At 38.8% G+C, this 19950-nt stretch overlaps 1 protein-coding gene across 2 annotated transcripts in view; it reads right to left on the bottom strand.

Annotated features, from left to right (window-relative positions):
* Positions 1-1131: 1131 nt before the first annotated feature.
* SLC9A8 (solute carrier family 9 member A8) overlaps positions 1132-19950 on the bottom strand; it is a 112062-nt gene continuing 93243 nt past the window's right edge. For both annotated transcript variants that reach the window (XM_027852950.1, XM_027852958.1), the window contains exons 14-16: positions 6474-6694; positions 3590-3736; positions 1132-2422 (exon numbers count right to left, since the gene is read on the bottom strand). In XM_027852950.1, coding sequence (XP_027708751.1) covers positions 2315-2422; positions 3590-3736; positions 6474-6694 — 476 coding nt within the window. In that variant the 3' untranslated portion in view covers positions 1132-2314. The remainder of the gene's footprint in view (positions 2423-3589; positions 3737-6473; positions 6695-19950) is intronic.

Below are 19950 nucleotides of genomic sequence, written 5' to 3' on the forward strand. Positions count from 1 at the left end.
CTATGTATCAGAGGAAGGACTTGAATCCAAGCCTTCCTAAACTCCAAGACCAGCTCTTTAGCTACTCTGCCATGCAGCTTCTCACCATTTAATAGAAATTTTTTTAATGGATTGCTCATCTTTTTATTTCTCAAGAGTATGGGCACCATAAATAGAAGTGTACAGATTTCAAAGATATTTTAAATGCTTTGTCACTTTAAAGAGAACTACTTTTTGCATGAATTGGGGCATATCCATATTGGGGTAGAAGTACTGGAAGAAATGAGGTAATGACTAGGACCTGTATGTATAGACAGATATTTGTTCAAGTCATGATTGGCCACACAGGTGGCAGGAAGAAAAGGGAACAGAGTTGTCTCAACAGCCTAGAAAAGACTTTCAGGTCCTTCTTAAGGAGATCTCAAGGTTATCAGAGCAGTAACCCTGGGATTTAGGTAAAGATTTGTATTGTTTAAATGAGCTTTTCTATGGGAAATAGGGTAATTCCTGGTGTTACTTTCATTCACCAGATGATGAAGATAATAATAAAAATGGTTGAGGTAAGAAAGGTGCTGCTGAAGACAGCTGTGCTGGTTAAAGGGGATGGTGGGAATAGCAACAAGTACAATGGCATGACAGTGGAGAGGCTTTGCAGTTGCCTTGCTAATCCAGGTGCTGGTAAGGCAGGTAAGAGTGCTTTGGTGAGCTAAGGAACACGAGGGGGATGTTTGGATAGGAAGGAACAGGAGGAATTAAGAGAAATGTGGTATAGAAGTGGTGAATTAAACAACACTGTGGCTGCAGGCTACACCAGGCAAAACGACCAGACTACTGCCCTCTAGCACATCTCCTGTGTCAGAAATCCGATATGGTGACTGGAAGGTTTTCTGCTTTTTTTTTTTTTTAAGATAGGCAATGGGGTTAAGTGACTTGCCCAGGGTCACCTAGCTAGTAAGTATTATGTGTCTGAGGCTGGATTTGAACTCAGGTCCTCCCAAATCCAGGGCCGGTGCTCTATCCACTGCACCACTTAGCTGCCTCCAAAATGATTTTTTTTTTTTAAGGCAATTGGGGTTAAGTGACTTACCCAGGGTCACACAGCTAGTAAGTGTCAAGTGTTTGGTCTGAGGCCAGATTTGAAGTCAGGTCCTCCTGACTTCAGGGCCGGTGCTCTATCCACTGTGCCACCTAGCTGCCCCTCTGCTTTTTAAAAGTATACATATATCAAAATATAGATGTTGGCCAACCAAAATAAATCTGTACATTTGGCACTTTTTAGAGGCGAAAATTAGAATTTCAACTATGAGCAGTGTAACATTTAAGAGAGGCACACCTCCTAGCCACATGTGAAGAAATGGGACTTGCATCTGGCTAAGGGTTCAAATGTAAATATTCATAATATTCCCTGGGGAAACTAGCTGCCTGTTACCTGAAGATTCTGCACATGATGTCAATAAGTTAAATAAAAAAGACATCATCAATTTTTATTTCTTTGGAGTGCTGAAAAAAAATAGGAGTCATCAAAAGTATTATGTTTGTGCTTTGTCATTTCCAATAAAACTGCTCTTTGTGTGGACTAGAATACCTTAATATTTTGTGGTTTGGGTTTGGTTGTTGTTTTGAGGGGGAGGTTGACAAGACATAGCTGGCTTCCAGTCCTACACATGCAGATGTTTGCTCATATTAAGATTGTGCTTGCCAACTCAGCATGCCTGCTTATGAGAGCACAATGAAAACACTTGCCTAGGAAAGGCTGAGACCAATTAAAAGGCATCCCCACACACTATTACCTAGTCCTACTACTGTTTGCTGGTCACTTCTAATGTGCAGGGTCAAAAATGACAGATTCCCCTTTACAAAAAGCCACACAATTCACAGTTTGATCTATGACAGCTCCCAGCTGGGAACTGATAATGAAAAATTCTACAGAGAATGTGCTACTCACTCTATCTTGTACAGTTTTCAAACAAGTACGTATTAATATAAGACATTTATGACAAACACCTAAAAAGGAAAATAAGGAGGAAAGAACACATATTTCAAAGCAACCATCTTGGCTAGGAGGTCTGGGAAATTCTAGGTTAAAATCCATCATTCATTGTTTTTAAGCCACTTAGCTGTTCTTAAATACCACAGCAATTATAAACAAAACAAGTTCATCTGAAGAGGTTATACTTAACAGTATCTGTATGTGCAGCATACTTACATACAGGGCTGCCTCCGGGGAGGCATAAGCTTCAAGGTTTCTTACAGCTTTTAGCATCAGAACTTGTACATGACTAAAAATCTCAATGGTGGTGATTTCATTGGTAATTGTCCTAGAGCCTCTTCTGCATTAGAGCAGCTCCTGCTCATCATCCTCTGAGCCAGATGGTCCCTGTCGCACTTCTTCATACCATTTGTTGGTAAGAGTTTTCATCTGAATTCGGCCATGATGCAAGTCCTGAGGTGGAAAACAACAGAACTGCTATCATAGCAGGTTTGTATTCATGGACCAAAATAAATACAGCAAATAAAACATTTTCCAGTGCTTGCAGATAATGACTTTAAGTGGCCATATATATCCTCATGTTTGTGACAGAAGATGACAAGGCACTGTTTAGAATTAAAATAGGACCTACAGAATTCAAGGTAAACAACAGGAAATTTTATGCACACATGCTATCTAAAATCAGCTTAGCACAGTGCCTAGTACATGGTAGGTGCTTAATAAATGTTTATTGATTGATTAATTAACTGGTTCTATGAAAACACAATATTAGGGGAAATAGCCATATATATATTTATGCACATACAGCAAAGCAGTATGGTGACTGTAGGCCAGTAAGAATGTCCAAAACTAGCTCATGTGGTGAGATTCACACTGACTCAAGGCAAATGCTACTATGTTGAGACTCAAATGGTAATTTTGATCATTACCAACTATCCAACTTTTGCCTCAGTACTGGCCCATCATCACTACAATGAATGAGGAACCAATGCAATGGGGTTTGGGTATCATGTATTATATTAAAGACACTATAAAATGAGATTAGTTGGAGTAATGTTAGATATGGTATGCTTATACCATACTGAAATACATCAAGTCTGTATTTGAAAGCCAGGCCAAAGTTTACAGCAAACCAGGCTGAAGTTTGTCTGAAAGCAGAAGGAATTTTACTGTACTTCACATCATCAGCACCAAGTGGTAAAGGAACTAAGGGGGTGAAAGCTCTGAGTCAATCCATTGTCAGATTCCTGCACAACTGTTATATTTATATACCTCTCCAGAGCTCAGATTTAAAAAATCAATTCACTACATCTTTCATAAACTAAAATCAAACTAAGTTAGCAAGTAAGATTGTCTATTATTAGCCTAGTAAACACAGAAGTTAGAGAAAAACAGCAGATGCTAAATTCAACAAGCATTTCACACCACAGCTTCCAATCCTACAAGTTCATTATGAGAAAAAACAAAATGAAAGTTGCTTGTTTTCTAAAGTTCAAATATAAACAGTCTACCTGAACAGCCTCCAAATGCATCTCAACGCTGAGATAGTCCACGTGGGACAACTGCATGCCTAAGGGGAATTCTGGCACAGCACTGATGGCTGAGAGCACTGGAACCTACCTCCTGGGTCAGCCTCCGTGTGAGAAAAGGATTCAGATACTTTGCATCAAACCACATAAAACCCTTGAGATCCTGGCGCTTGATGTAATGGGCTTCATACTCTTCTTCGGTGAGCTCTGAAAGATGTTCAGACTCAATGGTGTTACCCTAGAAAAAAGGTAGCAAGGCTGTTATCAGAAATTCCCTGCATATCTGAAAAGCAACAGTTCTTCCTGTCTCCATCAGCCTGGAGTACATACATTATACATTATTTCTATGTTAAGCATCCAATGGAGTAATGACCCCAGCTGTTTCAAGAGCAGGTGATACACAAATAATAGTTTGTATCCTGCTAGGATCCATAACTAGGTTCTAGATGAAAATGTTTGCTGAACAAGTCTTACTAAAACCCCTCAAAATGCTCAGCAGGAGCTGGACAGAGATTAATATAATAGCCCTCATTCATTACCTATGTGAGGAAGAGGGAAACCCAAACCATGGTCAAAGAAGTGAAAACTCTTAAAGTAGGGGTTCTGAACCTGGAGTCCATAGATCCCCAAAGAGTCTGTCGAGAGATTTCAGGGAGTCTGTGAACTTGGATGGAGAAAAAAATTATATCTTTATTTTTACTAACCTCTAACTAAAATTTAGCATTTCCTTTAATTATGAATGTAGGAAACAAAACATCCTAAAAAAGAGGTCCACAGGCTTCAACCAGGGTGTCAAAGGGATGCACGACACAAACAAGGTTAAGAATCTTGCTTCATAGTAAATTGCTACGCTCTTTTTGTGGTGGCAAAGAACAGGAAATTGAGGGGATACTCATCAGTTGAGGAATGGTGGAACAAGCTGTAGTATGTGATTGTGATGGAATACCATTGTACTAGAAGAAATCATGAAGGTGATGGTTTCAGGAAACTTTGGGAAGAACTGATGGAAAGGGAAGGCAGATTATTGTACACAGTAACAGCAATATTGTAACAATGATCAACTGTGAAAGACTTGGCTACTCTGCTCAAGACAATGAACCAAGACAATTCAAAGGATTCATGATGAGACAATCCTACAATCCTATCCACCTCTCCAGAGAGAATTGAGGAACTCTGAGTGCAGACTGAAGCATATTGTTTTTCACTTTCTTTATTTTTCTTGCTTTTTTTTTGCAACATGGCTAATATGGAAATATGTTTTGCATGATTTCACATGGATAATGAGTATCATTCTGCTTGCTTTCTCAGTGGTAAGGGAAGAATTGGATGGAGGGTAAGAATTTGGAACCAAAATTTAAAAATGAATGTTAAAAAATATTTTTAAAAAAATTAATAAAAAAGAAAAGCAAAAAGCTAAATAGAGTATGTGTACATGGGAAGAATAATAAACCAATATAGTAGATTCAGATCCTACATACAAAACTAGGACTTCTGTTTTCACAGTGCTATAGATGATTGTAGAGACATAATAGAATATAATGGAGAGCAAGCTGGCCTCAGGTTCTCTCCTCTGACTTTGGGATCCCCCAGGCAAGTCATTTAACACCTCTAAAAATCTCTCAAACTAGAAGCTGTGGAAGAGGTGCTTATCTGCACTGGCAGGAGGAGCTCCTCACTGGATCTCTTTACACTGATGAGATCCAGGTCTTATTAGGTGGCATAGTGGGTAGAGTGCCAGGCCTGGAGACAAGACCTGAGTTCAAATCTGGCTTCAGATACTTACTAGCTGTGTAACCCTGGGCAAGTTGCGTAACCTTACTTAAGCCTCAGTTTCTTCATCTGTAAAATGGAGGTGATAATACCACCTACCTTCCAAGGTTATTGTGAGAGAAAAATGAGTTAGTAATTATAAAGTGCTTAGCACAGTGCTTAGCACGTGGTAAGAACTATATAAATGTTGTTCTTTAGCTGTTTCAGTTGTGTCTGAGTCTTTGTGACCCCATGGACCTCTGTCCATAGGGCTTTCTTGGCAAAGATACTGGAGTGATTTGCCATTCTCTTCTCCAGGGGGCAAACAGAGTTTTAAGTGACTTGCCTAAGGTCACACAGCTATTAAGTATCTGAGGCTAGATTTGAACTCAGGTCTTCCTTTCTCAAAGCCCAACACTCTATCCATTTCACCACCTGGCTATCTCCCTAGCTGCCAACATATAAATGTTGGCTATTATTATTATTATTATTATTTTTTAAAGACAGCTGTATATGACTGCTGCACAAGAAGTATAGTCACTACTACTGACAACATTGATTGTGTAAAGGCCTGTTGTCAATATATGGGAAACTTTTCTGTAACTACAGATGGCAAAACAAAAATGTAACTAAATAAAACGAGCCTCGAAGCAGATATAATCCAATTGCCCTGTCCCAAGCTACGAGGCCAGAAGAAATGTATGAACAACAGCCACAGTTCACTTCATTCTCAGGGCTGACAATGTTATAAAAGGGGGTAGATTTCCTAATTAAAAGGACATCATACAGAAAGGCAGCATCATGTAGTCAAAAGAGAATATTTACCACATTTTAGATGTAGCACCCTGGGCAAGGTGATTCCACTTTGAGTCTCAGTTTCTTCATCTGTAACATGGGGATAATAATGTCTGCCCTGGCTACCTCACAGGGTTTGGTGAGGATCAAATGAAATAATTTATGTAAAGTGCTTTGTCAGTCTTGATGTACTTGTGGAAAAGCACGTCCCAGATTTTTGGAGGAATATTTGCACCAACTGTTCTTACTCTTCTAACTTACTAAAAAGTCATTTCTAAAAGCTAAAAAAAGTGCTTTGTCAGTTATAAATCAATATATAAATCCAAGTTGTGATATAAAGCTAGCCCAGAACAGCAGAAATCATAAGTGGAAGTAGTTTGTACAATGAAACAATATTCCTCAGTGATTCCATTTACACTCTCAATACAAACCATTTTTTCTGTTTTACTGAGATTGATATCCTTCTTATTTCTTTTTCGAGCTTTTGAATCTTCAATGTCAATCAGTCTAATAAGGGGCATTGTCCCTCCTCCAAGCAGCAGGATGGTGAAGAGCACGATGATTATGGTAGTTGTTCCAATGAGCTGCCTTTTCTCTATGGGTTCCAGGTCCAAATGAAGACTCAGGGCATAAGGAATTGCTCCACGTAAACCTGTCCACAAATAACAAAGAACAATTAAAATAGAAATGAGGGGGGTGAGGGAAGAAAAACAAAACAAAGGCTATCCTAGGTAGCCTCAGAACTAAAGAGAGGCAATCTGGTATTATGGTGGGGGTACTGGGCTGCCAAGTCAGGAGGCTGAGGTTCAAGTTCTCAATATGCAAAACTCACTGTGAGAGCTAAGGCAACTCACTTCACTTTGATCATAACTTGTCTTATTTATCTTTAAAAAGACAGGATGAAGCTAGATAATTTCTTAGGAGCTAATCCTCCCCACTCTGAGATCTCTGTTTTAATGTACCTTCCAGCTCCAGGATGCTATTATTCTAGTCATAGCTATTCAGATGAAGGACCATCAGGGGGGGAGAGAGGGAATAAATATCAATATAGTGTCAGGCATTGTGCTAAGCACTTTACAAATATTATTTTATTTGATCTTTAAAACAATCCTTTGAGGTAAGTGCTATTATTACCCCATTTTACAGTTAAAAAAATGGAAGAAACTGAGACAGAGGTTAAATGACTTGCCCAAGGTCACACAACTAATAAGTCTCTGAGGCCACATTGGAATTTAAGTCTTCCTGACTTCAGGCTCAGTGCTCTATCCACTGAGCCACCTAGCTGTGTCAAGGGAGGGAAGGTTTTCTGGTAAAGGTGACAATTGAGGTAGGCCTTGAAGGACAGCTAAGATTTCAGTGGATGAGACTGCTCCACCATCAGTAGGACACTGAGTTGGCATTAAAGTGCAACCATAAATTTTTAAGGCTAGAAGAACACACAGAAAAAGTATATGAGAAATATGTGACCTCAAAGAATATCAGATCCAGAAGAGACCTTGGAATACGTAATTGATCATTTTTTTTTTAGGCAGTTGGGGTTAAGTAACTTGCCCAGGGTCCCACAGCCAGTAAGTGTCAAGTGTTTGGTCTGAGGCCAAATTTGAACTCAGGTCCTCCTGACTCTAGGGTCAGTACTCTATAATCTGCTGCACCACCTAGCTGCCCCCATAATTGATAAAATTAGAAGGGAGAGAATTAGTCTAATCATTTCTTTTACAGATGAGGAAATGAAGGCACAGAAAAAGGCTATGACTTATTCAAGGAAATAGTGGCAGGGTTTGGACTATAACTCAGGTCTTTTAATTCTTGATGAGTATTCTTTCAACTATACCATGGACTTCCTAGTTAATCTAATATCCTAACACCTTTAAAAATAATTTTAAAAATTAATAAGCATTTATTTATTTTCTCTCTCTACCACCTATTATCCTCAACTGTTAAAAAAAGAAAAAAAGGAAGAAGCAGAAGCAGCAGCAGCAGCAGCAGAAGAAGAGCCCTTGTAAAAATACGCATAGTCAAATAAAACAAATTTCCACATTGGTCATGTCCAAAAATGCCTAATATTTTGTTGCAGAAACAATGTCCAAAAGGCATTATATACAAACCCTCTGAATCTTCTTACAACACAGTAGAAGTGGTATTTCTATAAACAATGGTGCTATGGAACTTAAGATAGCCATATTCTCTTGCTCAGAAATAATAATAGCTGATTTATATAGTACTTTACATAGATTATCTCATTAGTTGTTATTCCCAATTTACAGATGAGGAAATTGAGGATCAAAGACATTAAGTGACTTCCTCATGGTTACAGAACTAGCAATTATCCAAGGCAATATCTGTACCCAGGTTTTCCTGACTATGCATTTTAGCACTCATGTGGAAGTCTTTAAATATCAGGCTGAAGAGTTTTAATTTATCTAAGAGGCAACAGGGAACCAATGAAGATTTTTAAGTGCTGGAGTAACATGGTCAGATCTGTGTTGTAAGAATATCATTTGGCAGCTGTGTGGAAGACATATTAAAGAGGTAAAAGACTAGAGGCAGGAAAACTAATCAGAAGGTTACTGTATCCCTCTTCTGATACATTATTATGGGGAAACTATGATAAAGAAAGTGGTCTTAACTCAATTTTACAAATTAAAAAAAAAATTTACTAAGCACATATGTGCTAGGCACTGAGAATACAAGAAAAAAATGAAACAGACACTGCCCTCAATGAATTTATATGCCACTAGAGAATATAACTTATACAAACATTAGTAAATACATAAGATGATTTATGAAGGAAGAAGTCACTAAAACCAGAAGGCTCAAGATAGGCTTTACTGAGGAAATAGAAAGAAGGCATGGATAGTTCACTTTCAGAAAAACAAAGAGGGGTTTTTAATGCTACATTGGGGAAGGAGAACTATCAAAGAAGGGATATAATCTCACCGGTCAGAGTGGATGGTTTTATAATTGATAATTAAAAAAGGAGCTTGTTCCAGTCACATGAACAGACTAGACATTTTCTCCAATCCCTATGACATCTGAAACCTCTCCAAAACAGAAATTATGCACCAAGGATAAAGCAACTTCAGCTGTCTCCAAGATTCAGCACACCCAGAATACAAAAGAAGGTAAAAAGGAAAAACAAACCCCCAAAACTAAGAATTGACTCTCACTGACCCTGACCTCACTCAGCACCCCATCCCCACCTCTTACACTACCAGCAGGGAGGCTACACTAGCAGACCTAAGGACATAACACTGGCTTACCTCAAAGCCTACCCCTACACCTCAGTCCCCTTCCTTCTTTCCGGGGCCATCAAGACTCCCACTCCAGGCTATCTGAGATTTTCTCAGACCTCAACAGTCAACGCAAAAGAGCAAAAACCTGTCCAGAGCTGCAGCCTAGAAGCACCAGTGCAGCAAAGCTCTGAACTTACAGTGCTAGGCGCACAGAACTGAGGAACAGAGAGTGGGACAAATCACCAGGAGGACTATGCAACAAACACTCCATCAAACCTGAGGGAAACAGCACAGCACCGAGCTGTGGCCAGTTCTGACCACCCAAAAGTTACTTGCAACAGAAAATTAGGCTGGTGAACCATAAATCCAGTGTCAGGAGGCTAAGATGCCCCCAAAAAAATCGCCATCAAAGGGGAGGGAGTGAGGAAGCGAGTGATAAGGAAAATAAGGAGGGAAAAAAGACTGAAAATACCAGAGATTTTAGAAAGAAAACTCAAAGATCTTGAACATAAACAGATAAATCAACAGGAAAAACAATAACATAAGGAAATACGGCCTTCAGATCTAATTCAGACATCTATGAATAAACACTGTAAACTAGACCTGCACAACTTGGCAGCAGGTAGGGGCCAGAATTAAAATAGGCTAAATGTCTTTGGGCCACAGATAGATTAGACTAGAGACAGACTGATAATGGTTGGTTGCCTCAGGTCATGTGACAAACAGGAGAAAGTGTGCAATGGTGATCCTAGATTTTTCTCTGGCCTCCTGAATTCTTCACTTGTCGCCTGTATGTTGTGCAGGCCTGTTGTAATATAAAGGACAATGATGCACTACTTGAGGAGACATAGGACCCTGTGGAAGTTAAGAAGAACATGCTATTCCTGAGTGGTTTAAAAGAGAATTATAAGAGCTGTGTCACACATAGCAAAAATGATGGGAAGAAAAACGAATCTGCAAAGGCAAGCCTCATCAAAGAAACAAGAGAGAATAATAGATTGAGAATGTGAGTTCAGAGAAGTGGAGAAGCAAAAACAAAACTATTAAAAGAAAATACGCTCACTATGCAGATAAAACATACTGATCTCAAAGACAGGATGCACAGAGATAATCTAAGGATCATAGGTCTCCCAGAACACCCCTCAATTTCCAATTCTTTGACCCCAGGAAAGAGCTGCTATAAATATTTTTGTAAATACAGGTCCTTTTCCTTTTATTTTTCCTTTATAATCTCTTTTTGGATACAGACCTAGTAGAGGTATTGCTAGGTTTTGTAGCCCTTTAATAGCCCATTGGCCATAGTTCCAAATTGCTCTACAGAATGGTTGAATCAGTTCACAATTCTACCAACAGTGCACTAATGTCTCATTTTTTTCCATATGCCCTCCAACAACATGTCATTTTCCTTTTCTGTCCTACTAGACAATCTAATAGGTATAAAGTATACCTCAGAATTATTTTAATTTGTATTTCTCCAATCAGTAGTGAGTTACAGCATTTTTTCATCTGGTTATAGATAGTTTTGATTACTTCATCTGAAAACTGTTCATATCTTTTGATCATTTGTCAATTGAGGAATGGCTTTTATTTTTATAAATTGACTCAGTTCTCCATATGTTTGAGAAATGAGGCCGTTATCACAGAAAACTGCTTCAAAATTTTTTTCATAGTTACTATTGCTAACTGTATTTCCCTCCATCCTATTCCACCCCCTGCCCCATTTATTCTAATATTTTTCTCCTTATAGCCTGTACCTCCACAAAAGTGTTTTGCTTCTGACTATCCCCTCTCCCAATCTGCCCTTCCTTCTATCACCACCAAACCCTTTCTCTTATCCCATTCCCCTCCTATTTTCCTGTAGGGTAAGACAGATTTCTATACCCAACTGGGTGTGTATGTTATTGCCTCTTTGAGCCAATTCTGATGAGAGTAAGGTTCATTCATTCCCTCTCACCTACCTCCTCTTCCCCTCCATTGTAAAAGCTTTTTCTTGTCTCTTTTATGTAAAATAATTTACTCCATTCTACCTCTCCCTTTCCTTTTCTCCAAGTACATTCTTCTCTCACTCCTTAATTTTATTTTTTTAGGTAACATTCAATTTACATCTGTGCCCTCTGTCTACATAAACACCTTCTAACTGATCTAATAATGAGGTTCTTAGGAGTTACAAGTATCATCTTCCCATGTAGGAATGTAAACAGTTTAACCTTATTAAGACCATTATGATTTCTTTTTCCTGTTTACCTTTTTATGCTTCTTTTGCATCTTGTATTTGAAAGTCAATTTGAAAGTATATGAAATTTTCTATTCAGCTCTGGTCTTTTCATCAAGAATGTGTGAAAGTCCTCCATTTCATTGAATATCCATTTTTTCCCCTGAAGAATTGCTAGGTAGGTAATTCTTGGTTGTAATCCTAGCTCCTTTGACCTCTGGAATATCATATTCCAAGTCCTCTGATCCTTTAATGTAGAAGATGCTAAATCTTGTGTTATCTTGACTGTGGCTCCACGATACTTGAATTGTTTCTTTCTGGCTGCTTGCAATATTTTCTCCCTGACCTGGGAGCCCTGGCTATAATATTCCTGAGAGTTTTCATTTTGGGATCTTTTTCAGGAGGTGATAGGTAGATTCTTTCAATTTCTATTTTACCCTCTGCTTCTAGAACATCTGGGCAGTTTTCCTTGATGATTTCTTGAAAGATGATTTCTAGGCTCTTTTTTTTATCATGGCTTTCAGATAGTCCAATAATTTTAAAATTATCTCTCCTGGACCTATTTTCTGGGTCAGTTGTTTTTCCAGTGAGATATTTCACATAGTCTTCTATCTTTTCATTCTTTTAGTTTTGTTTTATTGTTTCTTGATTTCTCATAAAGTCATTAGCTTCCATTTGCTCCATTCTAATTTTTAAGGAATTATTTTCATCAGTGAACTTTTGTACCTCCTTTTCCACTTGGCCAATTCTATTTTTTTTTTCTTGGTGAGGCAATTGGCGTTAAATGACTTGCTCAGAATCACACACTAGTATTACCTGTCTGAGGCCAGATATGAACTCAGGTCCTCCTGACTCCAGGGTTAGTGCTCTATCCACTGCTCTACCTAGCTGCCCCTAGCTGCCAATTCTACTTTTGGAGGAGTTTTTTTCCTTTAGTGAATTTTTGTACCTCTTTTACCATTTGGGCTAGACTGTTTTTTTTAAGGTGTTATTTTCTTCAGTATTTTTTTTTGTTGCCTCCTTTTACCAAGCTGTTAACTCGTTTTTCATAATTTTCTCACATCACTCTTATTTCTCTTCCCAATTTTTCTTCTACCTCTCTTACTTGACTTTCAAAATCCTTTTTGAGCTCCTCCACAACCTGAGACCAATTCATATTTTTTTGGAGGCTTTGGATGTAAGAGCTTTGACTTTGTTATCTTCTTCTGAGTGTGTGTTTTGATCTTATCACCATAGTAACTTTTTATGGTCAGAATTTTTTTCTATTGTTTGCTCATTTTCTCAGCCTATTACTTGACTTCAAACTCTTTGCTAAAGTATGGCTCTGCTTCCAGAGTGGAGGGCACACTGTCTCAAGCTTCGGGGGTTTTGTGCAGCTGTTTTCAGAGATACTTATAGGTACCTGTAACTTTTCAGTTCTTCCAAGGTGGCATGATCTAAGGAGAGGTGTTTACTACTCTCCTGGTCTGTGCTCTGTGAGTCTACGTCTGAGTCTGTGAGTGACCACAAGCACTCTTTTCTGCCCTGGAACTGTGATGAGGGTCCCTACTCCACAAGGCCACAAGTTCTGATGTGCTGGTGCACCTCCTCAACCTAGGATGCCACCCAGGACTGCAACGCAGATTCAAGTATGGGCCAAGCAACAGAGTCCTGCCCCCAGTTCCAGCAAAGAGACCCCTGTAATCTCCTGACCAACTGTTCAACCCCCTTACTGTCTGTGGGCTAGGAGCTCTGGAAGCAGCCAACGCTGATATTGATTCAGTGGCTCCCAAGGCCTGCTCCTGGTTTGCTGGGGCCCAGGCTGTGCTATTGCAGCCTGAATTGGACTGTGCTCTACTCTCAGCCTGGTGCAAGAGACCTTTTCTGCCAACCTTCTAAGTTGTCTTGGGCTGGAAAACTGTTTCACTCTGTCTTTTTTGTGGGTTCTGTTGCTCTAGAATTTGTGTAGAGTCATTATTTAAAGGTATTTGGAGGGATTTGGGGGAGAACTTAGTCGAATCCCTGCCTTTACTCTGCCATCTTGGCTCTACCTTCTAACACACCAAGACTTCTTTCTAACAAGGAGACAGATATGAAAGTGGAAATATGGTAGAGGTAACAGAGAAGAGTGAACAGAGAGTATCATGGATGGAACCTGGCAAAATCTTGCCTATAAGTGAATCAATGTTTTTTTGTGGGACTATATTACAACATGGGAGGATACTTAAAGGGGTGGGGGGAGCAGGAAGATAGAAAGGAGTGAGTGATGCCCCTGGGTCAAATTAAGAGCTAGCAATGAGGGGAAGGTGACCTCTGATGTCTGAGAAGGAGAAGGGCCATCAGGGGAGTGAATGAGGAGGTAGGGAAAAGAAAAGAGGCCTTACTTTGGAGATGGGAGGGGGTTCCATTGATGAAAGCTCCTATGGGTGAAAAGGATTTGATACTTGAAAAGTCTACTTGTCCTGAGAGGGGAGGAGTTGAAACTCTTGGGAACAGTTGGCAACTGGAGCAGTGGAAGAGCACGGATTCAGGGAGATTTCTACACAAATATAGAAAAAAAGGACAACAAAAAAGGTTATACATCAGTATTGGGGGAGGAGCCTTACCATAGGTCAATATCCTTTCTGACACCTGAAATAACTGGCATTGTTCTGGAAGTAAGGCACAATGGAAAAGGGGAATCCATGGGTTAAGCCCTACAAGGCTATAGCTGAAAGTGCCTGGAGGGAAGAGCCTGGAATGGATATCTGGGAAGTTTTGATCACATGAGGAAAACAGAGAAAAGAAAACACGTGAACAGGTGATTAGAGGGGTCATGAATCAGAAAAATGAGGGTCTAGAGTAAACAGAAAGAAAAGATGGATAATAAAGAGAGTGAGAAAAATCCTTTTTGGAAAGGAGTGTAAAAAATAAAATTTAAAAAACTAATGAACAGGACTAGCTGATAGGGAAGAGAGGAAGGGGGAATTTAGTTGACTGAAAGGAAAAAAGAGAGGGAAGAAATATATAATCAGATAAAAGCAGAAGAGAAAAAGGAATTAATAAACAAAGTCCTAATGGGAAAAGAGTAACAAACAATAAGGCTATCAGGGATGAGAAGAACAGAGTCAATGGGAACAGGGCCACCTTAAAAAAAGAGTAAAGTAAAAGTAACTAAAGGAACATAATATTGTGTTTCAGTGGAAGGAAAAAAATCATAACTTGAAAAAAAATTTTAGAGATAGATGGAGGAAAATATAAACCTAAATCTTATAACTTTAAATGTGAATGGATCATACAACCCAATAAAATGAAAAAGAGACAGACTGGATAAAAAATAAAACCCTACAATCTGTTGCTTACAAGAGACACATCCAAAAAAAAATGACATAAACAACATAAAACAGAGAGAATGGGAAAAAATTACTATGCATCAAGTGAACCCAAAAAAGTAGGAGTGGCAATCATGCTATCAACAAAGCAAAAACATTTAAAAAAATAAGGTGGGATAGCAAGGAAACTATAATATGTCTAAAGGAACCACAGACAGTAATCCAATACCAATAATAAATGTATATGCTTTAAATGCTTTAGCATTTAAAATTTAGCGTACAAATTCATAAAGAAAACATCTGAGCTTAAAGAAGACATAAATAGTAACACAATAATGATAGAAGACTTTAATATCCCTCTGTCCATTTTGGACAAGTCTAACAGCAAATTAAACAAAAGGGAAAATATGGAATTGATAAAATTTCTGAAGAAACTAGAGTTAAAAGACTTATAACATCTTCTAAATGGGACAACAAAAGAATGTAACTATTTCTTTGTACCACATGGAACTTTTACAAAAAATGACCATATGCTAGGGCACAGATACATTGCAAACCAGTATAAAAAGAAAAAAATGGGTATTATATCCTCTATAGGCCATGATGCAATAAAAACAGAAATTGGTTCAGGGACCACTACCAAGGCTACAGACACAAATGGAAACTTTATAATGAAATCTTAAATAATGAGTGAGTCAAAGAATAAATCATAAAAGCAATTAATAACTATGTAAAAGAAAATATAATAATGAAACAATATACCAAAATTTCTGAGATGCAGCTAAAGCAGTCCTCAAAGGGAAAATCCTATCCAATCATACATTAACAAAACAGAAAAAGAGATAATTAATGAAGTGGATATGCATTTTAAATGAGAAAATAAACAAATAAGTCCAAACTAAGCACAAAAGAGGAGATATTAAAAATTAGAGGAGAAATAGATAAGTTAGAAACAAAAAAAAAACCACCATAGAAAAAAATAAGTAAAACTAAAAGCTGGTTCATTAAAAAGACTAATAAAAACCCTTAGCTAATCTGATTAAAAGAAGAGAGCAGAAAATTGAATCAATAAAATAGCAAATAAACAAGGTGAAATCACAGCAAAACCAGAAGAAATAAAAAGAATCAGAACAAAAAAGGGAAAGCTGCTCCAATTCTTATTTTGCTTCTGTGAGTTTTGCTTATTTCTTTTGCAAACGAAACAAACCTTTGGTTGGAAAGGACAGAACAAAAACAGCTAATGGGGAGTTGATGCCCATAAGAATTAAGAAACAGGAGCAGCTAGGTGGCGCAGTGGATAGAGCCCTGGCCCTGAAGTCAGGAGGACCTGAGTTCAAATTCGGCCTCAGACCAAACACTTGACACTTACTAGCTGCGTGACCCTGGGCAAGTCGTTTAACCCCAATTGCCTAAAAAGAATTAAGAAACAGTAAAGAGAGTATTAAGTTGCTACCCTTGATGAATTCAAGTCACCTGACCTGGATGAATTACATCCTCAGCTACTAAAATAATTGCCGGATGTGATTACTGAATTACTGTCAATGATATGTGAAAGACTATGGAGAATGGAAGAGGGCTAGAAAGGGGAAAATGTCCTTATTTTCAAAACAGAGAACAGAAAAGATTCTACAGACTACAGGTCAAGAAGTCTGACTTCAAGTCCTAGCAAAATTCTAGAATGGATTATTAATGAAATGGGGAACATATAGAAAAGGCAGTGATTACCCAGCACAACTTTAACAAGATCAGGTCATGCCAGACTAACCTCCTTTCTTTTTTTTAAACAAAACTACTAAACTTAGGTAGATTAGGAAAACGCTATAGATATCATTTACCTAAATTACAGCAAAGTGTTCACTGAAGTATCTTGTACTATTCTTGTAGAAAAGATGTGGGCTAGATGACAGTATAACTAATGGGATTCAGAACTGGTAGAACATCAGGACTCAACAAATCATCATTAATTGTTCAATGACAGCATGATGGAACATCTCTCATGGAGTACCTGCAGGGATCTGTGCTTGCCCCTGTGCTAGTAACATTTCTATCAATGACTCTGATGAAGATATATACCACATGCTCACCAAGTGTGCAGATGACACAAAGCTAGGAAGAAAAACCAACACACTGGATCACAGGCTCCAAAAAGATCTGACAGGCCAGAACATGGACTGAATCTTATAATGTAATAGGAATCTTATAAAATTTAATAGGGATAAATATGAAATCTTACACTTGAGTTCCAAAAATTAACTTCAGAAGTATAAGCTGGGCAAGGTATAGACTATAGTTTGAAAAAGATCTGGGGGTTTTGATGTACTGCAAACTCAATATAAGTCAGCAGTGTGATACAGTGGCCAAAAAAGGTAATGAGTGTTGGCTGGACTGTTAAGAGAGGACTAGATTCCAGGAATAAGGAGATATAGTCTACTGTATTCTTCCCTGGACAGACTACATCTAGAGTATTATTTATTTCTAAGTGCCACAGTTTAGGAAGGACATTAGTAGATTGGAGAGTATACAGAAGAGGGCAATGAGAATGCTGACGGGCCTTGAGTCCAAGCCACATGAAGATCAGTTGAAAGAAGTGGGGATATTTAGCGTGATGAGAAAGCTAAAAAGGGATATGATATCTATCTTCAAATACTTGAAAGGCCGTTACATGGCCCAGGAATTAGAATTGTTCTGTTTGGCCCTAAAGAGCCGAACCAAGAGAAATGAGAAGTTGCAAAGAAACAAATTTAGGCTCAGTGTCAGGAAAAACTCCCTAACAATTAAAACTACACATAAATTGAATGGGTTGCCTCAGGAAGGTAGTAGGTTCTCACTCACTAAAGGTCTTCAAGTAGAGGCTGGATGATCAACCAAGTCAAGTTAACAAGTATTAAGTGCCTACTAGGTACCAGGCACTGTGTAATCACTAGAAGAGACAAAGAAAAAACAATCCCTGCTCCTGAAGAGCTCAAAGTCTAATGGAGGGCACAATATGTAGACAACTATATACAAAGAAGAGACATACAAGATAAATCAGAGATTTATCTTATCTATTTATAGAGGGAAGGCATTAGCAGTAAGGGGAAGGTGGGATTTTAGCTGCAACTTAAAGGAAGCCAGGGAGGCCAGAAAGCAGAGATAAGGAGGGAGAATTACAGTTATGAAGGGACAAGTCAATAACAGTGCTCAGACTCTAGAGATAGATTGTCTTGTGGGAAGAACAGCAAGGAGGCTAACATCAATGGAGGGTAGAGAACATGCATGTAAGAACATGTAAGGTGTAAAAAAGTTTAGAAAAGTAGGAAAGGGGACAGGTTATAAAGGGCTTGAAAAGTTGAACAGGAAAATAGCCGTTGTTGGGCAGAGCTAAGATGGTGGAGTAAAAGCAGTGACTTGTTTGAGCTCTCCCCCAAACCCTTCCAAATACCTGTAAAAATGACTCTAAACAAATTCTAGAGCAGCAGAACATACAAAAAGACAAGAGTGAAACAAATTTCCAGCCCAAGACAAGCTCGATGGTTGCTGGGAAAGGTCTGTTGTGCTGAGCTGGGAGAGGAGGGCAATTCCAATGTGGGTTGGGCCAGCAAAGATGGGGCCCACCAAACCTGGAGCAGTCCTCAGGGGACTGAATCACTAGCAGCTGTGGTGGTTTCCAGAATTCCCAACCTACAAACACCAAAGACAATTGAGGTCAGTGGGAAAAGACGATCGGACCTGGGTAAGAAAGGAGCATAGTCTGGTCCTAGCCCTGGTGCAGCCCTGGGGCAGCCGTGTGGCAGCTTCGGGAGCTCTCGGCCCACAGATGGTGGAGGTATCATCAAGTGACTGATCAAAAGGAGGAATGTAGGGATCTCTTTACTGGTGCTAAGGCAGGATTCTCTTGCTTTGCCCGTGCTCGCATCTGGGTCCCAGTCCTGGGTGGTGGTCCTGGGCTGAGGAAGAGTGCTGGCATGGTGTAGCTTGTGGAGACGGTAGAGAGGGAATCCTCCTCACAGTTCCAAGGCAGAAAAGAGTACTTGTGGTCATTCATAGACCAGAGCACAGGCCAGGAGAGTAGCAAACATCTCTCTTTTGATCATACCACCTTGGAAGAACTGAAAACTTACAGGACCCTAGAAGTATCTCTGACAACAGCTGCACAAAACCCCTGAAGCTTGGGACAGTACACCTTCCACACTGGAAGCAGACTGCTACCTTAACAAAGAGTTTAAAAGTCAAGTAATTGGCTGGGAACATGAATAAACAGCGCAAAACAACTCAGGCTATAGAATCTTACTTTGGTGACAAAGAAGATCAAAACATGCAACCAGAAGAAGACAACAAAGTCAAAGCTCCTACATCCAAAGCCTCCAAGAAAAATATGAATTAGTCTCAGGCCATGGAAGAGCTCAAAAAGGATTTTGAGAAGCAAGTAAAAGAAGTAGAGGAAAAATTGGGAAGAGAAATGAGAGTGATGCAAGAAAATCATGAAAAACAAGTCAACAGCTTGCTAAAGGAGACCTAAAAAAATACTGAAAAAAATAACACCTTAAAAAATAGACTAACCCAAATGGCAAAAGAGGGCCAAAAAGCCAATGAGGAGAAGAATGCCTTAAAAAGCAGAACTGGCCAAATGGAAAAGGAGGTCCAAAAGTTCACTGAAGAAAATAATTCCTTAAAAATTAGAATGGGGCAAATGGAAGCTAATGACTCTGAGAAATCAAGAAATTATAAAACAAAACCAAAATAATGAAAAAATAGAAGATAATGTGAAATATCTCATTGGAAAAAACAACTGACCTGGAAAATAGATCTGGGACAGATAATTTAAAAATTATTGGACTACCTGAGTCAAGATCAAAAAAAGAGCCTAGACATCATCTTTCAAGAAATTGTCAAGGAAAACTGCCCTGACATTCTAGAACCATAGGGGAAAACAGAAATTGAAAGTATCTACCAATCACTTCCTGAAAGAGATCCCAAAATGAAAACTCCCAGGAATATTATAACCAAATTCCAGAGTTCCCAGAAGAAAATATGGCAAGCAGCCAGAAAGAAACAATTCAAGTATTGTGGAAACACAATCAGGATAACACAAGATTTAGCAGCTTCTCCATTAAGGGACTGGAGAGCTTGGGATATGATATTCCTGAGGTCAAAGGAGCTAGTATTAAAACCAAGAATCACCTACCCAGCAAAA

Source organism: Vombatus ursinus, unplaced genomic scaffold, assembly GCF_900497805.2.
Source record: "Vombatus ursinus unplaced genomic scaffold, bare-nosed wombat genome assembly UNPS02000580.1, whole genome shotgun sequence".
NCBI lineage: Eukaryota > Metazoa > Chordata > Mammalia > Diprotodontia > Vombatidae > Vombatus > Vombatus ursinus.